Source organism: Manacus candei, unplaced genomic scaffold (genome assembly GCF_025592945.1).
Source record: "Manacus candei isolate 608988 ecotype Guabito, Panama unplaced genomic scaffold, ASM2559294v1 h1tg000028l, whole genome shotgun sequence".
Lineage (NCBI taxonomy): Eukaryota > Metazoa > Chordata > Aves > Passeriformes > Pipridae > Manacus > Manacus candei.
This window is the reverse complement of record NW_026138076.1, coordinates 36,228,639-36,252,054: the sequence shown is the minus strand read 5'-3', so window position 1 is coordinate 36,252,054 and position 23,416 is coordinate 36,228,639. Positions and strand designations below refer to the sequence as shown.

At 37.5% G+C, this 23,416-nt stretch overlaps 1 protein-coding gene across 1 annotated transcript in view; it reads left to right on the top strand.

The window, feature by feature from the left end:
• Positions 1-23,416, top strand: part of GRID2 (glutamate ionotropic receptor delta type subunit 2) — a 692,444-nt gene that overhangs the window by 571,646 nt on the left and 97,382 nt on the right. Inside the window, exon 12 of the mRNA XM_051789746.1 lies at positions 15,316-15,454. Within this exon, the coding sequence (XP_051645706.1) occupies positions 15,316-15,454 (139 nt within the window). The remainder of the gene's footprint in view (positions 1-15,315; positions 15,455-23,416) is intronic.

Here is a 23,416-nt window from a genome sequence, read left to right as displayed (position 1 = left end):
TTTTCTTAGCGACATTTTCTCTTAATTAACTGTACAACAAACTCTGTGTATTTAATATGCAGAGAAAAACTCTAAAATAATTTTTAAAAAATAGTGTTAGAAATCAAGTATATCTTCACATGTGTTATTTAGTGGTGAAGCCTGATTTCTTATAGTTTTGTTTTGGTTTTTTTTTAAGTCAAGAAAATCAAAAAAGATCTAGTGATCCAGTATAAAGACTTTAGGACTAAGACCTAATTCCTAATTTGGATTCTGCACCTGATCTGCTGGCTGACCTTAGAAAATTTATTTAATATCTTAGATATCTGTTGCCAGTTGTAAAATGGAGATATTACCCATCTTGCTTCATAAAAACATGTTTTATATCTTCTGATATAAGGCAAAACTTAAATGCCAGTCTCATTAATTAACAATTGTAATTGCTTTTCGAGCCAATGCCAGCCTTGACATATTCCTGTAGCAAGGGTAACAGACTTGCTGAGCCTAAAATGCACAGCACTAAGCTGGGAAAATGAAAGTCAGATACCAAACATGTTAGGAAGCAAACCCTATACACCAACAGGTATATTTGTGACATTACAGCTCCACCTTTAAATATGAACCCCCCAAATTCTCATGTTATTATATTAAATCTAGGCTCATGTATTAGTACCTCCCTACAGTCATCTCTCTGTACTGCAACCCTGGGATACCCATGTTCCTTTTCTGCATCTCTCAATGGTTTGGCCAGTCCTCTTGACACCATCAAAAAATGAGTAAATTTTGGCAGTTGTGTCCTCTCTCTCAAATGTGTCTGGAAACTGCAAGTCATTACTGGAGCTGACAGCATATACTGAGAGTTGTTGCTATGTATACAGTACACATTTGTAAACTTTGGATGTAGCTTTGTGTACGTTCAAAGGTTTATTGGATTGTCTCTTTTTGAAAATGTAATTCCAAGGAATAACCGTGCTCCAAGTAATATGTTCAGTAGTATGGACATTTGTTTGCAGCAATATGATATCACTTGTGTTAAACAACCAGGGGTTATGCTTGGATTTTCCCCTAATATGAAGTTAAGACTCAGGCAGTTCTTAGAGGCATCTGAAAAAATGCATTTCTATATCTTCTCTGCGCCTGGTTGCTTGAGTAATACTACCAGGTACATGAGGCAGTATATTTAGAGATGTTGTGTCTGACACACCTTCTGTGAGGAGGTGGAGAATGATTGGCAGTGTAAAAGCCCAAAAACCACCTTAATTCCCCAGGACTAGCTCCAAGCCTGATTAATTGACTGTGAGAAGGTAATGTCTGTCTGGCTATAGTATAAATGTTAATCAAGACCAAATGAGGCAAAAGGAAAGTAGAATCAGATGTCTGTGGCATCTGTCCATCATTCTGTGTTCTTTCAAAAGCATTCTAAGGCAAAAATTTTACTGAGAACAGTTTCTTTAATTTTTTTTTTTATAACTTCTAAGATGACTTTATGCTATAGTTGGGTAAAGAATGGATAAGTTAGATTCAGATTAAATAACCAATTTTGACTTTTCAGGGTTCACCTTTGTATAATATATATTTCATTGAGGAAACATGGAAGAGTCAGGAATGGAGTGTTGCTTGCATGGAGGAGGATTGTAACCCCCATTTTTATCCTCAAAGATATTTAGAAGCTGAAGAGGCAAGCCTTACTTGTCCTGTTATGTGATTTTCCTGCGCGGAAGCTCACGCTTCAATTGGCAACCTTGGCTGTTAAGGTAGGGAGAAAGTGAGAAATTAGTTTTAGCTTTATTAAAAATACTCCCCCTCTGCTTGGATGACAGCAGTTTCATCCACAAACCGATCAGCCTTTTTCAGCTGAGGACGTCCAAGGTACCAGATGAACATGAGTTTTGAAGGGAACCCATGGTAGTTTTCTGTTGCTTTGCTGCTCCATGGGGAGTCCCTCCTCTGCAACAGCTGTTCCATAGCTGTTTCCACCCATATGGATCTTCTTCATAACACCAGCTGGTGGGTAGGTGCCAGGAAAATTGCCTGAAAGCTCTAAAGACAGGAGCATCAAAGAGGTTTTCAAGCTGCTGACAGGAAAGTCTCCCTTCTTCAGCAGTTGAGGGTTTTTAGCTCAGACCTCTTGTAATATTAAAATTTTCATAAAAGGAGTAGACCAAAATTAATATTGAAAGGAAACAAATAATGCTACCAAATGATTTTTTTTTTTAACTAACCTGTTCATTTCTCTGATTGTTGAGTCTTAGCAAATCTGGGAAAATGAGAGCTAAATGAGAGCTATTGGGGTTTTTATTTGTTGTTTGTTTTTTTTTTTTAATTTAGTCAGCTTCCCAGCATACAAATTAAGGGGATTACCTTCATTATAGCAGCACGCTGGTGTAGGAACTTCCTGCTGCTTAATTTTTATTCTTCCACTCTCAATAGTGGAGGGAGAGATCTTAAAGTAGGCCTTTACTTTTTCAGTGCTTTTGATGTTAGAAATGGCGTTGGGTTAAAAATGTGTGATACGTCACCTACCAGACAAAAAGTAAGATGAAGGAACACGTATGGTTTTGGCTGAAGAGTCTTCTTTCCCCACACTAGGACAGAGTAAAGGTAACAATGAAGGGGAAAGAAAGTCTTCTGCAAACAGGCTGTTAAGGAACAGTGATAATAAATCTGTTGAGTGGGGTGTTCGTTATTCATTCCTAGATATACTTGCTAATAGAACATTTTTAGCTATAAGCATGTATTTCGTTTTTACAATGGCTTCTTTTATTTCTATATCCCCAAAGATGAAAATCCTTGCTATTCTGTAAAGTCACCTTTGAAGTAGCTTTTCACTTCTAAAAAATCTGAGTTGCGATCTTAAGCAGGGTGATAGCTGATTTGCAGTAGAAAGCAGGTTATTCACCTTTCAGACATAAGCATTTGTATTAATTATTTTCATCAATAAATGACATTATAGCATTATTCTCTGTGAAACTTAAAAGGATGAGGTTTTCGTTCTGACCTGTTTTCACTATCATAATACTAGTTTAGGTCATCTGAGTTTTACAGATCACTTTGATGGCAACATTACAGGATGTACCTGAAGTGGAATTTTAGTCTAAATGTTAAAATGTGTTATTTGGGAAAATAATTATAACTCTTGTACTAGTGATGATTGAATTCTATAAGGTTAGGAGTTCATTGCAGAGAAGCACTCTGAAAATTAAAAGATGGTTAGATTAGTGACATGGAAACCGAACTAATGTATCCAAGATACCTGTGATTCATTTGCCTCTGAAGTAGTCAGGTGTCACTTTATGATGATGGATGCTTGGAAATCTTACAAGAACAGATGTATAAAACATTTCATAATTCTTTGAAAGTTCAAACAAAAACCTGTTGTTGAATATGTGATTTCTTTTAAATTCCCTTCACCCCCAAAATCTTGGGGGATCACGGAATTATGTAGAGGTAAAAAGGTTATGGGGAAAAGTACCTGTCAAAAGACATGGAGGCCTTACTGGAATAACTGTTTGTCCTTATGGTCTCACTGCATTATTTTTTGGTTTGCTTGGTTCGTAGTTGCTCATTTTCAGCCAAAGGGGACTGAATATCCCTCATATTCATAATGTCCTCCCTGACAGGCTCTTAGCTAAAGCCACACTTTTATACTTCATTAATGACATTGTTTAGCTTAATGTTAATTTTATCTACAGATGGTCTGTTTTCAGTCCATTGTGCACAGTTCTTTTTTCTATCCCTGAAGGTACTATGTATAACACTGTCAGTAGTCTATGGAAAGACCACCACTATGCAAACTGTATGTGACAGTGAGCTTCTTAGCCACTTATGAATACTTATCACAGATGATAATTGTGGTTCATTGTTTGAGGCTTCAGAGCATTTGAATACAGCCATTAGTAATCGAGAGACTGGGTCTCAGCATCTCTCGAAATCTAATCTAAACGTTGTCAGCGTGCAAGGTTATTTGTTAAGATCCAGTGCCAATATCTTGTAAAATAATAGCAAGCATATATCACTTTGATGCATTCACAGTGGCTGCAAATAGTGCCTTTATATGGGCATGCAGTCAAGCGCAACCTTAAAAGCACATATCACAGCACTGCAGAACAGGATCCCCAGAAACTCCTTGTGTTTCTTGCACATGCATGTTGAGCTCTAGTCTGTGTTTGTCTCCATGTATGCGGGTGTGTGAGTAATTATATCATGCAAAATTATTGTCCTATGTTGTAAAAGTGGCAACAAACGATGATCTGGTCACAGAATTTTTTTTAGCAGAGAACTGTTGGTAAAATGACTAGGCTTATTACACAATTATTTATGATTATGTAATTTAATGGTACCATGTTTGGTAACTCCAAAATTAAATTTGAAACCCTGTTAAGTCTTCCAATAAACCAATGCACTTCAGAAGCATTAATGCAATATATTTCAGGCGACAGATTCTTTAGAGGTGGATAGCAAGCCTCACAGTTCCAATGTAGTCATAGTTACAGATATCAAAACATGCACTTTCAAATATCAAGACTTGTAGGATATTTCAGCATCTGGATATGTGTAGTGTAAGTCTAGTAATTGTTCATCTAAGAGCTCTCAGTAACTTAAGTTAATACAAGTAGATACCTCCATTTTTAAACTTTAGCTGCAATCATTACTTCTCTTTTCTAATGACAGCAAAAGGGAAAAACAAAATATACTTTACGATACATTTTCCAGAACTTTAGAGCACTGTAAAATCTCTCCATCCCTTCTCTATCTGTGTAACTATGTTGCACAAGTCACTGTAGTGTATTGGCATTAAATTAGTGCATACTATTATTTGTAACTTTTATCTATTATAAACTTTGATTTTCAGTTGTAAACATTTTTTGCTAATTCCACAGAAAGACGTAATCTGACCACTGCAAAGTTGCTAATATCTGAAATAAGTCCTTAAACTATTGGTCTAGGCCTAAAAACCAGGAATTAATTCTTATAACTTTGAAGATTCATACTGTAAATACTACCTAATAGAAATGAAAATCTGATTAATGTATGTTATTGAAGTATCACAGATACCAGGAGAAGCTAGACCACAGCCATTTCCTGCATGGTGCTATGGCATGCTTCCTTTCCCAACTCCTGCATTATTGTCACTATTTCTTCAAGATGGGTGAAAAGAAATGATTTATTGTTGTGAAGGGAATTATAAATATACTATAACTAATATGTTATGCTAACATCACTTTAATCAGGTAATTATCAAAGGACTGTTTGGCCTTTAAGGACATTGATTTAATGAGAATTAATTTAATGATTGAACACTGTTTGTGTAACATTATCATTGCTAGTGATGCAGAAAATTGGAATCTCAGCTCAGCTGAAAAGAGTTTAGACTTTCCATTATCACATTAGATCCCTTTCTACTGGAATGTGGTTATTAGACCCTTTTTTATACTTTCGGTATATATTTAAATGTTTGAGTTTTATCTAAAAATTTCTGAATGAAAAAAGCAAGTTAAAATTTTCATCATTGTACTGTTCTCCTTTTTAATAGAGGCTTGAATTTCTGCTTAAAATAGCCTTAAAGAGAGTCCATTAGATTTGGGGTTTGACTTGGTATTGCTTTTCTCATAAAACAAATTTTCTCTGTTTTCATACTCTGCTTTCCTCTCTGCAAACATGAATCATTATGTTTAGGAGGAATAGGAGTTTGGTTTATGGAATAGTTTTACAACTATAAAAACACAGCAGCTTTAAAAAGTAGTAGCAGACAGAGTGCAGTTCTATCCAGATTATTCTGAGGCTGAATCCTGCACAGTCTAGTCACAGCTTAGTGGAAACGGTGAACATTATAGAAAGAGCGTGTTCAGTACCTGAGGGTTAAGACAAAGGTAAAGCTGACCTTTAAAGTTAAAACTCCCATTTACCTGAAGGTATCTTGTCTGGATGCCCTCCTTGGTTTGCCCTTAGGAGTGTTATTGTCACAAACTATTTTTCATCTTTGCAGTGCCTCTAACTAACTACTGTTGTATATAAATTAGACCCAGGGAGAAAAGGGGAGCTCTGCATAAACAAGTGATTGGAAGCTTGTATTGAAACGGTGTGTCTGACAGACTTCTGCAGATAGATTAATTTTCAAACAAAATTTTACTCAAGGATGTGTGACAGTTCCTGCTGTATCTTGGCAGAATTTTACAAGGGAGCCTGGTGGCCAGATGATTAGCCCTCTGCCACTAGAATGAAGCTGTTGCAGTAGAGACAGCAGGTTAAGCAGGCTGGGTATTTAAAGACTGATAGAAAAATAATTTGACAATAGATGCAGCAGAGACTCAACTTACAAACACTGTAGGTCACTAACCAGTGGTGAACCGATGCTGTAGGAGGCTGAAATGGTTTGCACTGGGTAGCTCTAGCCCTTTCCTTGATGCCAGAGCATTTTCTAGCTTCAAAGAGGAGAGTTTTAAATATGACTGAGGACCCTGTGTTACAGGCAGAATAGTTTGTGAGTAGTGATTTGCTCCATCTTTTGGATATTTGTATTTGTCCATCAAGTAGCATGTCAAGGCCTTCTGACCAGATTTATGAGATGGGTACACTGGGCCATAACTTGATAAGGGCTTAGTGGCATTACCACTAGTCCTTGATTAGTCTCAGCATTTGAAATCTCAGCATGGGTAATCTCTTTCTATTAACGAGAAAACAGAGCTGAGCAATGAGCCGTAGTATGTGAGTCAAATGCCAGGGGCATATCCAAACAGATACACAGCAGTAGCAAACACAGGATTTTCAGAGGGAGTTTTCAAGATATGAAATACAGCTTGGAGATGATTACTGGCCATCAGTAACAGAGAGTGACAAGGTAGCATAGTAATCTCTCTTTCAGACTGGAACTCCTTGGTAGGAGTTTGGGGAAAGACTACATCTGCCTGCACAAGGCTGTGCATATACCCTCAGGTTAGCTGGATTCCAGAGTTGGTGATAAGGATCTTTAAGCATGTATAAGATGCAGCTTCTCAAACTCCTTCACAGATTTTAGATAACTAGGAGTGATTTGAAATAAGCCTGAAGGAGAGGACTTATAGTCTTGGATTTTCTCCCTGTCACATAAAGGGGAGAAATAAATGAGGAAAGCTTTCTTTTGTGCATCATTGCTTCCCTTCTGGGAGTGCAATGAGGACAGTGCTTCCCACCCAGCTGAAAGGAAACAATCTTGCAGGGAGCAAATGTAATGAGATTAGTCAGGGGATCATTACACTAACAAAAACAAATGGGAGAGAGTGAGTGATTGTTTAGTTCAGAAGTAAGACGTTAAGGGGCAAGAAAATTAATCAGGACACCAAATGATAAAGTGGACACACTCTTTAATTGCCTATAGACCAGTGTAAGAAATCTAAGTAATAAACACGAACAGCTAAACTCATACAAATATAGATTTGGTCTTCATGGTGTTTCTGAAATCTAGTGGGAACATATGATACTTTGAAATACTGAAAGCCAGATGGACGATGTGGGCAAAAGGGGAAGAAGAGTGTCACTATGTCAAAATGGCATTAGTTATTCCAGAGGTTGAGAGATTGGAAAGAACTTATCTTGGCTTTTTTCTGTGACTGTGTGCTAATGGCTGGAGCACAAAATGAGGTGGGAATCAATATCTGTTGTGAACCCCGAAATCATACTGGAGTTGAGGATGATTGGCTCTCATAGTGCATATCTGTAATGCATAATGGAAAATGTGAGGTATAATAGAGGCATTCAATCTAAGTGGTGTATGTTTCAAGCCTCAAGCTGCCCGTGCTGAAGAACCTGGAATGCACATAGAGAGCATATTGAAAGAAAAAGGAACATTGCACAAAAGTGTTAGACACTACTGACTTCAGAAGAAAATGACAAGGGGAGCTAGTGTACACAGAGGTGAGTCAAAGCTGACAACAACAGGAAGGAGGGGTTTGAAAATTTTACTAGGAGCTAAAGAAACCTTAATACCATTGGTGCATTAGGTGAAGGTGATACTATTCAAAATAGTTATGCCAGAAAGGCAATAAATATATCTCTTCTGTATTTTTGAAAAGCAAATTAAATACTTTCCATGTAGTGAATGTTAAATGGCAGCTACTGGCATCAGACATTTTCAAATCGGCAAATTCGGACAAATTTAAAAAACAAAATTTTAAGGGAGCTTCGTGAGTAGCTTCCAGGATATCTGTTAGTTGATTTGAGTCTTGGAGCATTGGGCAGGTTTTAGAAAGCTGACAAAAAATCTAATGTATACCTAAAGACCAAACTGAACCTTTAATTCAAGTTTTTCTTCCATCTTAAAATACAGATGTAACAACTTGAAAGACCTAACAAATATAAACAGATGCTTAGTAGTCACAAAAGATATCACCATTAAAATAGTCTGGTATTGAAGTTACATATTTATACAAAACATTAGCATTTCTCAATGAGTGCAACAACAATCCTTCTCAAAATCATCCAGAAAGGCAGAGGAAGGCTGTAGAAAAAGGAATTAAGCATGTCTATGGTTAAGTATACCAGTGGCATAGAGAAAAATGCTTTATAATGCACAGTACTTGAAGAGACAGAATAACACTGGGAAATGAAAAACAGAGAATACACAAGAGATTTTCACTATAGACAGAGTTAGGATATGTTTGGTTTGTGCCTTAAGCACAGTGTTTGACATATGAAGGACTTATGTTCAGTGAAAAGAATAGGCCATCTATAAACTCAGAAGAGCTCTGCTGCTGTTGGAGTAGGAATATGAAAATGTCTTCTCTATCAATTGTATACTAGGAAGATAGACATCGAAAGTTCATCTAATATTTCATATTTTAAGATTAATGAATATCTAAATTTTCATTAATTTACAAAGGCTTCACTAAGTTGGTTTTTTGTAAATAGAAGAAAGTAGGATCATTTGTAAATATTTCAACATTTTAACTGTTTCATTCTTTAGAAATTGTTTTTTTCTGATTTACTTCACGTTTATTTTTAGCAAACTGATATGTGAGAATATCCTGACAATGAAAATCCCCACTGCACGTGACTTTTACTATTTTATTAAAAAAATTACTTGAACTTTGGGATTTGATGGAAACTTTTAGAATCACTTCAGTAAAAAAAAAAAATTGTTTCCCTTCCAATTCTACTACTTCCAGTAACCCAAAAAGCAATTCCTAATTTATCTAGAGTATTATCACAGTATAGTAATAATACCTAGATGCAGTTTACTTCAAGAAGTTAAGACCTGTAGAAATATTTCATGTGTGAAACAAAATATCTGCATGTCTATTTTCATATATAATTTTTAAAAAGAAACAAAACACAACACTACATTTTAATAAAAACAAAATGCTAGAAGAGGAACAGGTGGTGGGTTGAATAAAAGCAATACCTGGCTCTCGAACTTGTCCAGACCTTGTAGAATCTGGCTGCCAGCCCTGCCTCATGATCAGTTCCTTCCCCAGCCTCAATCCTCTGCAATCTGCCAATATTTGCAAGGATAGGGAATTCAGCCACTGATTTACAAGCTTATTTGGAAGGCATTACAATTCAAGGGATTGTATTCTCCTGTAGAATAATACGTTGTGCCTGCTGTGGTCAATGGGTGTTAACTTCAGCGCAAAATGTAATATTACAAACTCAAGTTATGACATGCCAGCTTAAATGTTATGGAAATTAACACATTCTGCATAGTTCAAGGAAGAATGGGAAAATACGGATTAAAAAAAATGAAAAGAAAGGAAGAAAAATTCATGATGAGAGACTTTCTGACAACTTTGAAGCTGCATTTCTTTCACAGCTGGTAGAAATAGGTATAGGCTTCATTGACTGTAAAGTATTTTTTGTCCTATACTGAATTGAAAATTTCCAATTGAAAACAGGAGAGATTTTATATTATCAAGGAAGTTTTTAACAGAACAATAGCAATGGCTAATGCCCTGAAAGATTCTGCCTTTGAAGAGCTCTGCTTTGCAGAGTTTTGTAAAGATAACAGAGCTCAGTCAAACTTTAGGTTTGGTTTCTCATAGCAAGAAATAGTGGAAATATAAAATGCCTTTGCCTTTTTGTTAATGCAAACTACTTCCCTTACACCCATTCTCTATTAATGTCCATTTTACAAAGAAAACAGAAGACGTACATTGATCTAAACTATTTGCAACAGAAGTCTACACTTCTTTATTTATGGAAATTGCAGATGCACAGCATAATTGATGTGACTGTTCTAACAAGCTGAAGGCTAAATTGCAGCCAACTCCCAGTCCTTTGTGTTTTTTACCAAAGGCCAATAATTCACTGAATGTGGACAGAATTTTTTGTAAGAAAAAGCAAAATCAAACTTTGTCCCCAGATAACCCACCCTATTATTTTTTCACCTTCCTTTTCCAAGCACAGTCAAGATTCTTGCTTTCAAGTTTGATAGTATTACAGCTCCTCAACAAAACAGTCGCAATTAATGTGTTTTTCATGGTTCTCTAAATTATCTGGAAAACTCCTTACAGAGAAATTCAGGTCACTCCAGACCTCTTGCAGAGAATATTGCAGGTTAGGTGATTGAAATTTGACAAAGTTATTTGTAACTGAGATACATTCTTACAGTGAGAATAGTAAGGTAGCCTTGATGGTAAGTACTGGTGACAAATTGGGTTTTACCTATAATAAAAATCTAGTCCCTGGTATTTCTCTGGCAGTTGTGGTTATCACAAATAGGGGCCATGATTTGTGTAGTGTCCTTCCTGTGGAAGGATAGAGCCTTCTCTGGGAGTAGCTGCAGCAGACTCCCAGTACAGCTCTCAATTCCCCTCAGAAACATCATTTAGTTTAGTTATGAAATCCAGGACATAGAATAATGGTGATTTATGGGTTTTCTCTGCATGTATAGTTGTTTATAAAGTACATTTCAATAATTAATCTTCAAAAGGCTCATTTCTCATAATCAATTCTGTTGAGAATATCTCAACATTGTGGGTTCTATGCTGCCAAGCTATTTGCTTTAATAATAGTAAAAACAGTATTTTTGAGCTGTTAAGCAAAGTAATTTTATTTATAAGTATTGTGCAATTACAATGAAGTTCTGAACCTGATATTAAATCAGAGGGAGACAACTTATCTTGCATGTTTACTGCCTGGATTGAATAGTAACAAGAATTGCATCACTTTTCAACAAGATGGCTGCCACTAGGTTTGAACCCTTTTATTTAGCAACTGCAGTTGAAACTGCTTCAAGAAACATTGCATCATTTATTTTTGTGCACAAACGAGAATTTTTTTTGTTTCCATCTGAAACACTGTTACAGTTCTGAACTACGCAGATGAACACAAACAAACAATTGACAAATCCTGAGAAAAAGATGTTTGGAGAAAGAGTCTATGCATTTTGAATTCTTCAGTTTTAGTCCAGAATTATGAAATACCAAGATCTCACCAGGATGTGATCCTCAATTTCCCTATTTTGCCCATTTGTCCCATGATTTCATCCCTCCTTCTTGCCCGTAATCCTCTCTTGTGATTTTTGACTTGAAGAAACTTTTAAACTGGCTGCTAATGAGGGAGAATAATTTTAAAAATATTAAAAATCTATATGGGAATTGTATAGGTTCACATTATATCTCCTAAGGTGGGTTTTTCCTGATATTTAGATCTGTCATAATTATGCATTATATTGTTTGCATTGTCATGACAATGCATTATTTTTCTTGCCTTCTATTCAGCTTGAAGCACTTGGAAAGAAATGGGAATAAACAAAAATTTATAAGATAAGTTGCAGTCTAAGCCTGTCATCTGAAGTAGGCCAGCATTAAGTAGTCTAGGATTGATGAAGGAGAGCTGCATTAGATGAGCCTGGAAGGACTAAAAGTAATTTCTTTCACTCTGACTTCTACAGTAATTCAACTTTTTCAGGAAACTACCAAGAAGATTGATTTTTCTAGTTCAGTTTACTCTGGAAAGTGTCTTTTCCTTCCTGCATATGCAGTCTGAAAATTTTAAAGGCAGATTAGATTTTTTAAGGGATATTAGCACACTTCATGTGTCAGATGAATTATCCTCAGAGCTGTAGCCACAACATAGGTGATCTACAGGTTCATTTTGTGCTGCATTAAACCCTTCTGCCAGTATATTGAAAAGGCCAAGATAAAGAATAATATAGCTTCTGTATTCATTTGAGATCTGTCTCTCAAGATGACAAAGCAACTCCAGGACTGCTGACTGTCTTCTTTGATTTCCACTTGTTTCATGAGTGGAGCTCAGTACTTTAAAGTGTTGCTGGGCATGCTACAACAGTAGTGTTTTTAGTGTAACCACAGCCAGTATAGTAACTCCCACTGATGAATTTTGCTATAGGAATGAGGTATGATAGAACAGACTTTACTCTGGTCATCAGTGTGTGTTTACATGGCACCAAGTGGTCCCCTTTGCCATTAGGGGTTTTTAAGTTTTGCTGGTGTGATACAAAATAAAATAGCAGGCAAAGATTTGTTCCATTTTCTTGGCTCCCCCACTGTGTTTGCTGTGCATAGCCCCTTGTAACTGGAATATGTTGTCATCCATAAAGATGTTGATGCACCTAAAAATCATACTACATATAGGAAAGCAGAGCTCAGGGAGGTTTGAACGCATGTCCCTTCTGCATTTACAGTCAAGAATAGTGTCTGTTAGGTCTGTAGCTCTTCATCATGGTAATGTTCATGGAAAAACAGTGATTGTTGCTCTCCTGAGTGAATTGGTACTCTTCTGCACTGAGAAAACGTAAATTTGGACTGAAAGAAAACTTTGGAAACTTTGTCCCCAGAAACAAAACTGGGGAGAGTAAAGAGATTTCTTAAGGTGAATTGTCATGTTGCAGGAAGTGTTTTAGCAAACAGTACAATGGAACAAGACTGTATCTCATTAAGTCTCCTAATAGATACCAAAGAAATGATACCATGACAGTAAAAGATCTCCTTTGATTTTTGTTTATCCTTCTTCTACTGGAAAAGGTGAAGTACCCTGCCTGTACATCTTAAAAGTCATGCACTTATGCAGTTTTGGTGTCAGCCCTGCTTTAGAAATGGTGGTTTAAGAAGGCTCAGTGCAAGGATTTTTAGAGGAGTGCTGAATTATTTTGATATGTGTTTGATATGTGTTTATTGTACATGTACTCAGATACAAGTTTTGGCCTCAAGCTTCGTTTATTGACTTATGATATACAAGGTATGACTGTGAATTAGGAACAAGACTACACAAACACCTGGATGAGCTAAAAGCACTTGGGCTAACCAGCATTCATGGGGTTTAAAGTCTACTTTTGACATGGGGGAAAGAAGGAAAAAGTAACAGTGAATAGGGGGAACAACCTTACTGATGTGTGGGAAAACTACACTGTATGAACGGTAGGAAATGCTGTAGCTTAGGGATCTGTAATGGCTTTCATGTTCATTTATTGCACAGCATCCTCACTGGGAAACCAGAAGGCAGGTGTGTCAGTTTCAATGGTCCTCTCTTTTCTGACATTTAATTTCAATTTAAAAATATGGCAATTTAGAGCTTTATTCATTAAGCTGAAAAACAAAAATGCGAGGATGTCCAGGAGATTATTGGCTTCTTGTTAATCGCGCTACCCATTTCAATTCAATGTAAAGATTATCTGCAGGGATTGTCACCTGAAAGTTAAAAAGACAAACAACCTTTTCTAATAAATTAATATAACTATCTACTCTTTTCATTTTATTAAAAAAATCATTTTTAAATTACGTATTCCAAAGACATTGCAAAAACTGTTGTAAAGTAGAAATAATCTATTAAAAATAATTTAAAATGTATGCAGCAGTGAAAACCAGATCTTCAGGTGTTGAAGTTAGTGTTCATCTTCAATAATCCTTATACTGAAATAATATCTCCCAATCAGATCAGTAGATTCTTGTTTCAGACAATTACATGGCATCTTGGAAATAAAAGAAAATTAATTTCCAACTGCGCTGATCTAACATAGATTTTGTCTTTCAATGCTGGAATTCTCAAAAGGCAAAGGATTTCAATGTTTAAGTACCAAAAGTATAAATGAGTGGAGTCAGTTGTTACTTCACATATAGTAACTGCACATAAGCTTCAAATGTGAATGGTGATGCAGAGTTCCCAGTGCTTTGTGTAGGTAAGACAAACTGATAAAAAAGTAAGATGATCCTTCATATATAACATCTATTAAATATCTATTTTCTGTATATAATTGAAAATTATTTGTTTGTGGAGTGGGAATAATTGTAATTTTTATTCCCTTTAAACCTACTTGCTGGGGAAACATGAAGGAGTTATTACATAAGTAAAAAAAAAAACTTCTTACAGAGGACTGAATCAGTAACAGACTGCTTTCCAAATCCTAGGTATTGTACCATCATTTTGCATCTGAGAAAGCTACCTCAAAAGTAATGTCAACTTTTCAAATTGCTGAGTGTCAAGGGAGAAGAAAAGGGTGAACATCTTGAGCAGTTGACTGTGGGTGTTTGTTGTATTCACTGTCTCCCCTAATTACTTGTAGCTGTGACAAAACTTATGCTGCATGCATAATTTTTAAATTCATTTTTTAAAAAATTAATTTTCCTTCATCTAAAAATCTGTGATTCATATGTTTTTAACTGAAAGAGCTCTTGCAAACACTCCAAACTTGTGTGTTTTGGGGCAGTTATTTGAATAAAAAATACTGCTTTTCATGGCTTACCTAACTGGGCTCTGGTCACACAAGCGGTGGTATGCAGCTTATCCTGGCAGGCTTATTTGCTGCTAATGTTCTGTTTTCATGGCAGTAGGATTTTAAAGGAAAGCAACTATGGGAATACAAAACAATTTTTGCTTTATTCTTCAATACATGGGACTTTTTTTCCTGCATGTCCAAGTTCACTTGCAGCAAGTTGTACACATACATATGGTTCTCATGAGCATCTGCCTGCCTAGAGAACTGTGAAAAGTAATTGTGTTTTGATGGGGTTTTTTAACTTTATGTTCCCCAGAATGAAAGAAAAACTTAATTAAGGTTTCTAGATAAGATCTCTAAGGAAAGACCATTGTAGGAATTTACTTTTGCTGGTTTTGTTCTGAGATCTTGAAGTCTATTTCCATTACTGGACAGGACTGGCAAATGAATTGCAATTAAAGGCACAATAGCAAAAGAAATTAAATACAGAAAAGATAACTGACAGTGTGGGCTTCCTTCAGTCCTTTTGTTGGATAGAAAGTGTGGCTCCAAGTCCAGCACCAGACTTTAGTAAACTGCTTTACCCTGTTGACCCTGGAGTCTAGTTCTCCTGAGCAATGCATGAGCAATGAGGATCTGGGTTTCCCTTCTGTCAAATGAAAACTCTTGCTTTTCCTTCTTTCCCACAGGAGGAGAGGTTCCATACACAACCCTGGCAACCCGACTGATGATGGGAGCTTGGTGGCTTTTTGCTTTGATTGTCATCTCCTCCTACACAGCAAACCTAGCAGCTTTCCTCACCATCACACGCATTGAGAACTCCATCCAGTAAGTTGATAAAGAATGATTCAAGGGAAAGGAGGGCGAACATAAATATACATGTAGAGGGGTATGAATGTTCTACTTAAATGTGATAAAAGGAATAAATTTTTATCATCCTGAGAAGCTGGAAAAATAACAATATACCATAGACTGTCAGTCTCCCTGGAGACACGTTGTTTTTAGGATCAAAATTTTTGGCCTCCAGCAGATACTTTTCCCTGTGGCACACATACATATGTATATATGCACACATACGTATTTTGAAAGAAGCAATTGAGTTTGAGATAACCAGTGTATTAGTGCTCGAAATGGGAAAGTATAAATTGTTGCTGTGTGTACCAGCTATGCTTTCTATTCAGGCGTATCCCACAATACTTGCATTCTGACACTTTGATCAGGAAGAACCCAATACTTCTTCAATGTATGGAGAGCTCAAAGCTGAATTCACCTATTCTTGCCAAGGCAAAGATGTGTTAGCAGTAACAAACCATAAAAAACTCACTCATTAGTTAGCTTTGCTCCTTCTGCTCTCGGGTGCTCTCTTACCACACAAGCAGATCACGTTGTTCTTTTTTATCTATCGGTTCTTTTGCTTGAGGCCTCCCTAACATGAGTGTTCTTGTCTTTTCCTGTCCCTCTTATAGTGAACTCTCTTTCTGTCATACATTCCAGTCCTTTTTTGCAGACCATCTCTCCATACCACAGGAATCTTTCTAGGCCTCCTACCCTCTCTCTGACCTTTTGTACTCCAGTATTGTGCTGATTTAAAGGTAAACCGGCAGGAGAAATGAACCCAACTCAAAAGAGATTATAAATCAGAATTACAATTTAATAAAAATAATACAATAAATACAATTATACAGACAAACAATTGGTTTTAACCCACAAAACCCAGATGTATAACCCAGCGCCCTGGGGCACGAACTGAATGGTGTTCATTGCCCCCCGTGCTGAGCCCCACATGATTCTCCTGGGTCCAAAGTAAAAGGAAAGAAGGACCTGTTGGTGAGAGTGCTGGTCACAGTCTGGTCGAGGGTGGTGATCGCAGTCCACTCAAGAGTGATGGTTGCAGTCCGGTTGAGTTCTGGTCCTCCTCTGGATCCGACAAGTGGGCCCTGAAGTCCCAAGACTCCAAGATTATATACCCTCAGGTTCAAGTGGGAATGCCCAGTACCTCCCCCGGGGCAGGGAGTTCCACAATGGGTGATTGTGAGTCGTGAGATATTTTTGGAATCCTTGGTGGCCCATTAGCAGACATGACCCCTCAGGCTATTGACTCCCTGGAGGGGAGTTATCACACCTGAGTCATTGGTGTGAGGACAGGAACATCCTTCTATCTCACCCAGCTTATAGCCTGAGGGGTCAGGTGTACTCTAGGCAGCTGCTGCAAATGGTCTATTGTTAACAGTTCCTGGGAAACGACATAGAGGGTGTAGAATACACGGTTTGGGTTACACCCCCACAGTGATGAACTGGTCCCGGTTGCTCTAACTAGGACAAGTCTCCTCTCCTTCAGAAAGCTGCATGCTGAGTTATCCTCACTCCCGATGCACCAGTGACCTCCTCCACCTTCAAATGCTCACTCTTGGCTTAAAGCAGAGACTAGAAAATACAGGGAAGCATTAGCTAGCCAAGCACTCCAAGGGCCAGCTGGCCATTTCTTCATAGCAGGTTTTTAATCTTGAGGCAACAACTCCATGAAAGTATGTTGGAGTGACAAAGTTAGCCTTTCCCATATATCCTTCTTTGCAAAAGAGGCACATTCTGCTGTATTTCTTCCTCCAGAAAGCTAAGAACGTGACCTTCAAGTCAGGCTCAATGGTGGCCTTAGGGAAAATTCAGTTTTCTCAGTTGTTGATTCAAGTCCCTGACTTCTGTGTATCATCCTCTAAGGTCTTTCTGCCTCTAGTTCAGCTACTTTCCAAACCTCTCTGAAATTCCCCTTGAGACAGCAAGCCACTGTTGCAGACTGGGTAAGGGGAGCCTTGGCCTACTGTGAATTCATAGGTTAGGATCAAGAAGCACTGCATGGCAGCTGGTCACCATGCTCACACCAAGGCACTTTTCCTCTAGGTGAGGATTTTCTACATACCAAAACCAATCCAGGCTTTCATGGCACATAGGCAAGTAAACATCTGCAATAGCAGACAAGTTTCATTTGCAAGTTTCATTTGGAAGATGAAGTTCAGAACCAAGAGCAGAAGCAGTCCCTAACTTTGAATGCCTGGTTGTCTCCTGACTCTCCCCATTAGGAGCATTAGGAGCATTAGGAGCATGATTCTCCTGGGTCCAAAGTAAAAGGAAAGAAGGACCTGTTGGTGAGAGTGCTGGTCACAGTCTGGTCGAGGGTGGTGATCGCAGTCCACTCAAGAGTGATGGTTGCAGTCCGGTTGAGTTCTGGTCCTCCTCTGGATCCGACAAGTGGGCCCTGAAGTCCCAAGACTCCTTTCTCCCTGCTTACTGAGTGTCCCTTGGCCCAAGTCGCCCAGGCTTTATCAGTCCTTATTCATTCCTAACTGGAAATTTACTATGGCTGTTTCATTACCCTTCCTTTCTGGGATAACAACCCCAATGCTTTCCTCTATTGGAGGGCTAAATACTCTAAGACAGAGATATGTAAATGAGTCTAAAATCACATCAGCAAATTATTAAACAATTAAAACAAGTTATCTTTTTTTTTTTTGTTCTGAATAACAGACTTTGAGATCATGGAATGCTGCAGGGGACTTTGACACAACCCAACTGTTTGACTCCGTAGTTTCAATTACAATCCCTTCAAAATGTATAGAGGAGTAAAATGATATTCTGTGTCAATGTTTGTTGACACTGAGCAAGAGGTTTTGAGGGAAGTTGGGTTTTTTGGGGGTTTTTCTAAGTTTAAAAAGCTTTAAATTTGAGTAAGGACTGTGAAGAAAAAAACATGAGAATTTTTACATGCAAAATAAATAATAGTGATATATTCAGTCATTCAGTTTGTCCTTACAAGAATGAAATATGCCTCTGCATCCCGTTTTAAAATCATGCCCCTTCTCATTTTGATGTAGTCCAGAAAAATGTTCAAATTACTGTGAAAAATGTCTGTGTTTTCTTATCATGTCTAAAAAAAGAATAAAATATACCCAAACTATAATTTAATACACCTTCAGCTTTTTCTTGCAGTTTATTATGATGTCACTGGAAAACCCTCAGTGGAAATCTGAGGTTGTTATGTACAGTTGGGACTACAATGGTCTTTGTGCTGTATTATTTATGGGCAAAGTCACTGAAAATGTTTTATTCAGTAGAAAATGTTGCAGCTGGAGAGCTCCTGGAATGAAAGAACAGAGACATTTTTCAACAGCACTTTCAGCTCAAAAATAGAGTAATTAAATGTGTTAAGTATCCATTAGGGAATGAAGTTATCCTAACTACGGCAGGAGTGTAAAACTTTAGTTTACAAAACTGCCAACACTGGAACTGAAACCAGCACATAAGAGAGAAACTGTTTGTTTACCGTTCTGAATTACTGCAAAGTGGAAAACATGAATAAGCAATAAAGAAAAAAGCTGATGCTTCACTTTTTTTTTTTTTTAGCAGTTCAAATTGTACCTTGGGGAGCCTTGAAGGCCAGAATGGAAATGAGTATGAGCATTTGGAGAAAGTAATCGAGATTCTGGTTGTAGTGGTATCCAGCCAGCTTCAGAGAAGTCAGAAAAATGAAAGAAATTGAAGTCAGTAGGTTTGCACAGATATAACAAGTAGTTAATAGGTTTTCATTTCCGATTTCCAGCTAGCATCAGATATTGCAGTGTGTTGTTGAAGGTATGGTCCTTGTGATATCTTTTACAAAAGATAGGAGGATTAAAGCAGTCCACAGCGTATTCCATTTCTGTGAAATTTTTTGGTAGTTACTGCATTTCAACTTTTGGATATGAAGCCAGTTTGTTTCAGAGCTTTTGCAGCTTCCCTTTCTTGTCTGGTATGAAGGCTGGGTCACTCTTCCTAGTCAGTTCCTCATGGTATCCAGAATTCTATTTTGAGAAGCAAAGCTTGCAAAATTTTGTTAGTCAGTGCACTAGGGAGGACTAGTTAAATGTACCCTTTCCCTAGAGAGTCTTGAAGTAGATCTTTTCTGTATAACCTCACTTGATGGCATTCGTGCCCTGCTTCAGTGTTCAATTTGAATCAAATTGTTACAGTTTTTAAATTGATTTAGAAGAACTAGAAGGAAAAGAGTGGACATTAATCTCTTTTTCCAGACTAACAGCTACTTTTAATACCTTCAGGAGCTCAGCTTTTCATTTTCTGCCAATACACAATATTAAGAGTAGAGGCACTCAAGTTGTAAAGTAGTTCCTGGATGCATCTTTTGTTCACACTTGACCCACATTGCAAATGACATTTAAATCAAGACACTCAGCATTTCAAATGCCAAAACATTGTGGCAGCAAAGCAAACCATAATTTCTCTTCTCCTTAAATCTTAAGATCACTGTCTCAAATGCAACATTAATTAATAGTAATTAAGAGTGGCTTTCCTTGGCAAATGCCAAATAAATTTGGAGGTCGTGAGCTATTTCTCACAGGTGCTGATGCTGTGAATTTAATCAGTGAGCCACTATTGACATTATTGTGTTTTATGATTCCTTTAGGACAGAATTAGAGTCCATGGGCAGAGATTGATTTTACTCAAACTACTGCACTGTTTTTTCTGGGTTAGAGGAGGGTGTCACCACCTTCTCATGGGCACTGAAAATTTGCAGGAAGGTTGGAGGAGTGGGGTGGACAGAGGAGTCAAACCATTTGTCATATGAAAGGCCAATGTTAGGTGGTTTCGAGTTTAATCCACTCCTAAAAGTGTGGAAGCTTAAGACTTCAGATTGTACGTGTTAAGGGAAGAGTCTGCATCTTGTGTCTTCTGTAAAACAAGAAGTTCACATAATGCTTTCCATGTTACAACTAGCATGTCTTATTTGATAGGTGAGACCTCTGCCTCCAAATAACAGAGGAATAGAGGTAAAGCCTGTCTTTCTTGCCCAGTCATTCTTTTCACGACATTTTTCTAAACCATGATTCACTTGAAGCTAAGATGTCCCCAAGGCTTTAAACAACTCAGTGCAACTGACTACAAGACTTCTGCAAGGGGGTTACACAAGAACTCGGTAATTAGATATTTCCTGATGCTGAAAAACAGAATGGTCTTTAATCTTTCCTTCAGCATGGTTCACGCAGAACTTCAACCTGGCTAGCAAGCCCTATTGCTACTTTCTGCCACAGCTGTCCCTACCAACAGTTAAATCTCTTGGCTTAATGTGCCCTGTTCCCTAAGGGTAAGTCTACCTGCAAATTAATCCCTACTGTCCTAGGAAAAAAGCCCAACCAACCAATAAAACCAGCAAACAAAAAAAGAACTGGAAAACTTTATCTGAATTATTCATAAATAAAGACTTCAGTGTAAGCCATGACATCAGTTATGTTTTGCCTAAAATTTAGTGACTACTTCTTAGACACAGCTCTGTGCAACAGTGAAGTCTAACACAGCTAGCCTAAATTGATCTATAACCCAGATCTACAAAGATACGTTGATGCCCAAGTATCTGATCTCAGTGGTGTTTAATCATCTAAAAAGAAATTTGGTTATTTCTTTATGGAGCTGACCTTTAGCTTTTCAACATTTTTTGTGTATTTTTTAAGGCTTTTGGCTGACATATGTGAACATGTTACCAATTCTGAGTCTAGGATTTGAATTTATAGAAGAGAGTGTGCTTTGGAGAAAGAAACATATCCCAATCCTACTATGTTTCTCTTCTAGCTTGAAGCAGAGATAATTTTTTTAATTACAAAATAATTAATTTTTTCTAAGCCATAAAATGAAAGTGACCTGAAAACTGCTGCCTAATTAAGGTGCAGAATACTAAACAAGATCAACAAATGCTGGAAAATACATGTATCTGTTAATAATTCATCCTCAAATGACTCAAATTATCCTCAGAATAGTCCTATTAGCTTAGTTAATTTGAGATAATATTGATATTGGGATAATATTGGCGTTATCCCAGTAGTTGCAGTGATAAAAAAAACATACCATAAAGACCACACATAACATTTTTCCCCACAATGCTGCATGAATGATAGCCAAAAATAAACTGAACTATGATCTGACTGTGTGGTCACTTCCCTAGAAGTAGAATTTGTCTTTATACAAACTCAGTTAAAGGTATTTTATTTTATAACCTTTTATTTCAAGTATATCTGCTTTTTTTATGTTTTTAAACAGTTTTCATCATTCACAGAATCACAGAATATGCTGAGCTGCAAGGAACCCACAAAGATCATCGAGTCCAACCCTTAGCCCTTCACAGGACCGTTCTTAAGATTCATACCATGTGCCCGAGATTATCATCCAGACAGTCATTGAACTCTGTCAGGCTTGGTGTTGTGACCACTTCCCTGGGGAGCCTGTTCCAGTGCCCAACCACCCTCTGGGTGAAAAACCTTTTCCTAGTGTCCAACCTAAACCTCCCCTGACACAACTTCAGGCCATTCCCTTGGGTTCTATCACTGCTCACCACAGAGAAGAGATCAGTGCCTGCCACCTTATTGCTTCAAAATTAAAAATTCAAGGAGATAAAAGGTTTAAAATGTTGGACTATAATTTGCTTACTCACGTTAGATGTATGTTTTGCTTTGTGGGTAGCTCAACTGAGAACTATCACAAAACTAACTTTCAGTGTGGATAACAGTATCAGAATTGGACATCAAATGATACCCTGTACCATAGGAATTAATCAGCTTGACAAATGCTTTTTCCTTATTTTGAGATCTGGTGTGGCAGCTGTGTGGTGAGATTGGGTGACATAGTGAGGCTGAGGATTTGTGTATGCACTAAATGCATTTGTCTGAAAAGAGAATGAATTGTTTAATACAGGAATAGAGGTACTCCAAACAATGTGTAACTTATAAAACCAGGCTGGAGGCAAAGTAGTTATAAAAGTTCTTTCTTCGGTAAAGGAACCTCGATGGTTTAATAATTCTGCTAGTTCTGTCAAAGTTTGTCATTTCTCTTTGTTTTGCTGTACAATAGCTTCTAGGTTCTGAATGTCACACCAGTAGTCTGCAGAGTTGCAGGTTATAAAAAAACCAGCATCTGAAGGAGGTCATATATATTATGATCCCATTTTACATGTTTGTGCGAGGGGAGGGAGCCACTGATGTGATAGATCTTTACTGCTTTTGCAGCTTGCTTATGCAGCAGAATATACACATATACATGTCAAAGGTTCTGAAACTTCTTTCTTGTTCCTCAGTGTATGGTCAGGTGAACCAAAACTTGAGGTTTACTGCCAACAACAGCGTTTAGCGCATCCATAGAGTTTACATTTATAGTTGTCTTGCTTTTGTCCTCCTGCCATCATTTGCTCAGCATGGAGCTTCACCTGCAACTGTGTAAAGATGCAGAGTAGGGCAGCTGAGAGGCATCCTGTGTTTTAGGATAGCACATCTAACCATGAGGAACTGCAGACTGTAGTTAATGCCAGACTTGGCAACTACAACATGCCTTCCTGAAGGCATTGACATAATTCTTCTCCTTGTTATTTCCCTGCTGGTGGTGCCTTTGTGTGTGATAGCATTTACTTGCTTCTCAGCCTGTTTGCAATATGTTTCCCATATCTGACTGTAGTACACTTCAAGACTGACAGCTGATGTCTTGTACTGGTTTGCCTTTCTGAAAATAGCAGAGTTGCTTTTATAGCCACAAATATACAGAGGAGCTGGTTTTCTTTTGTGCTGTTTGTAACCATACTGGTTTGTGGCAGCAGCTACACATATCAATTATTTACCACGTAGCAATAATATATCCAAAAATTCTCTGTTGCTTATTATACTAGAAATTATATGGCTATACATAGACTTGTAAAGTAATGATTGCAATTTTGGTAGGTGTTGTTGCTGGAAATTGGAGACTCAATAAATACTTTTTGTATACTTT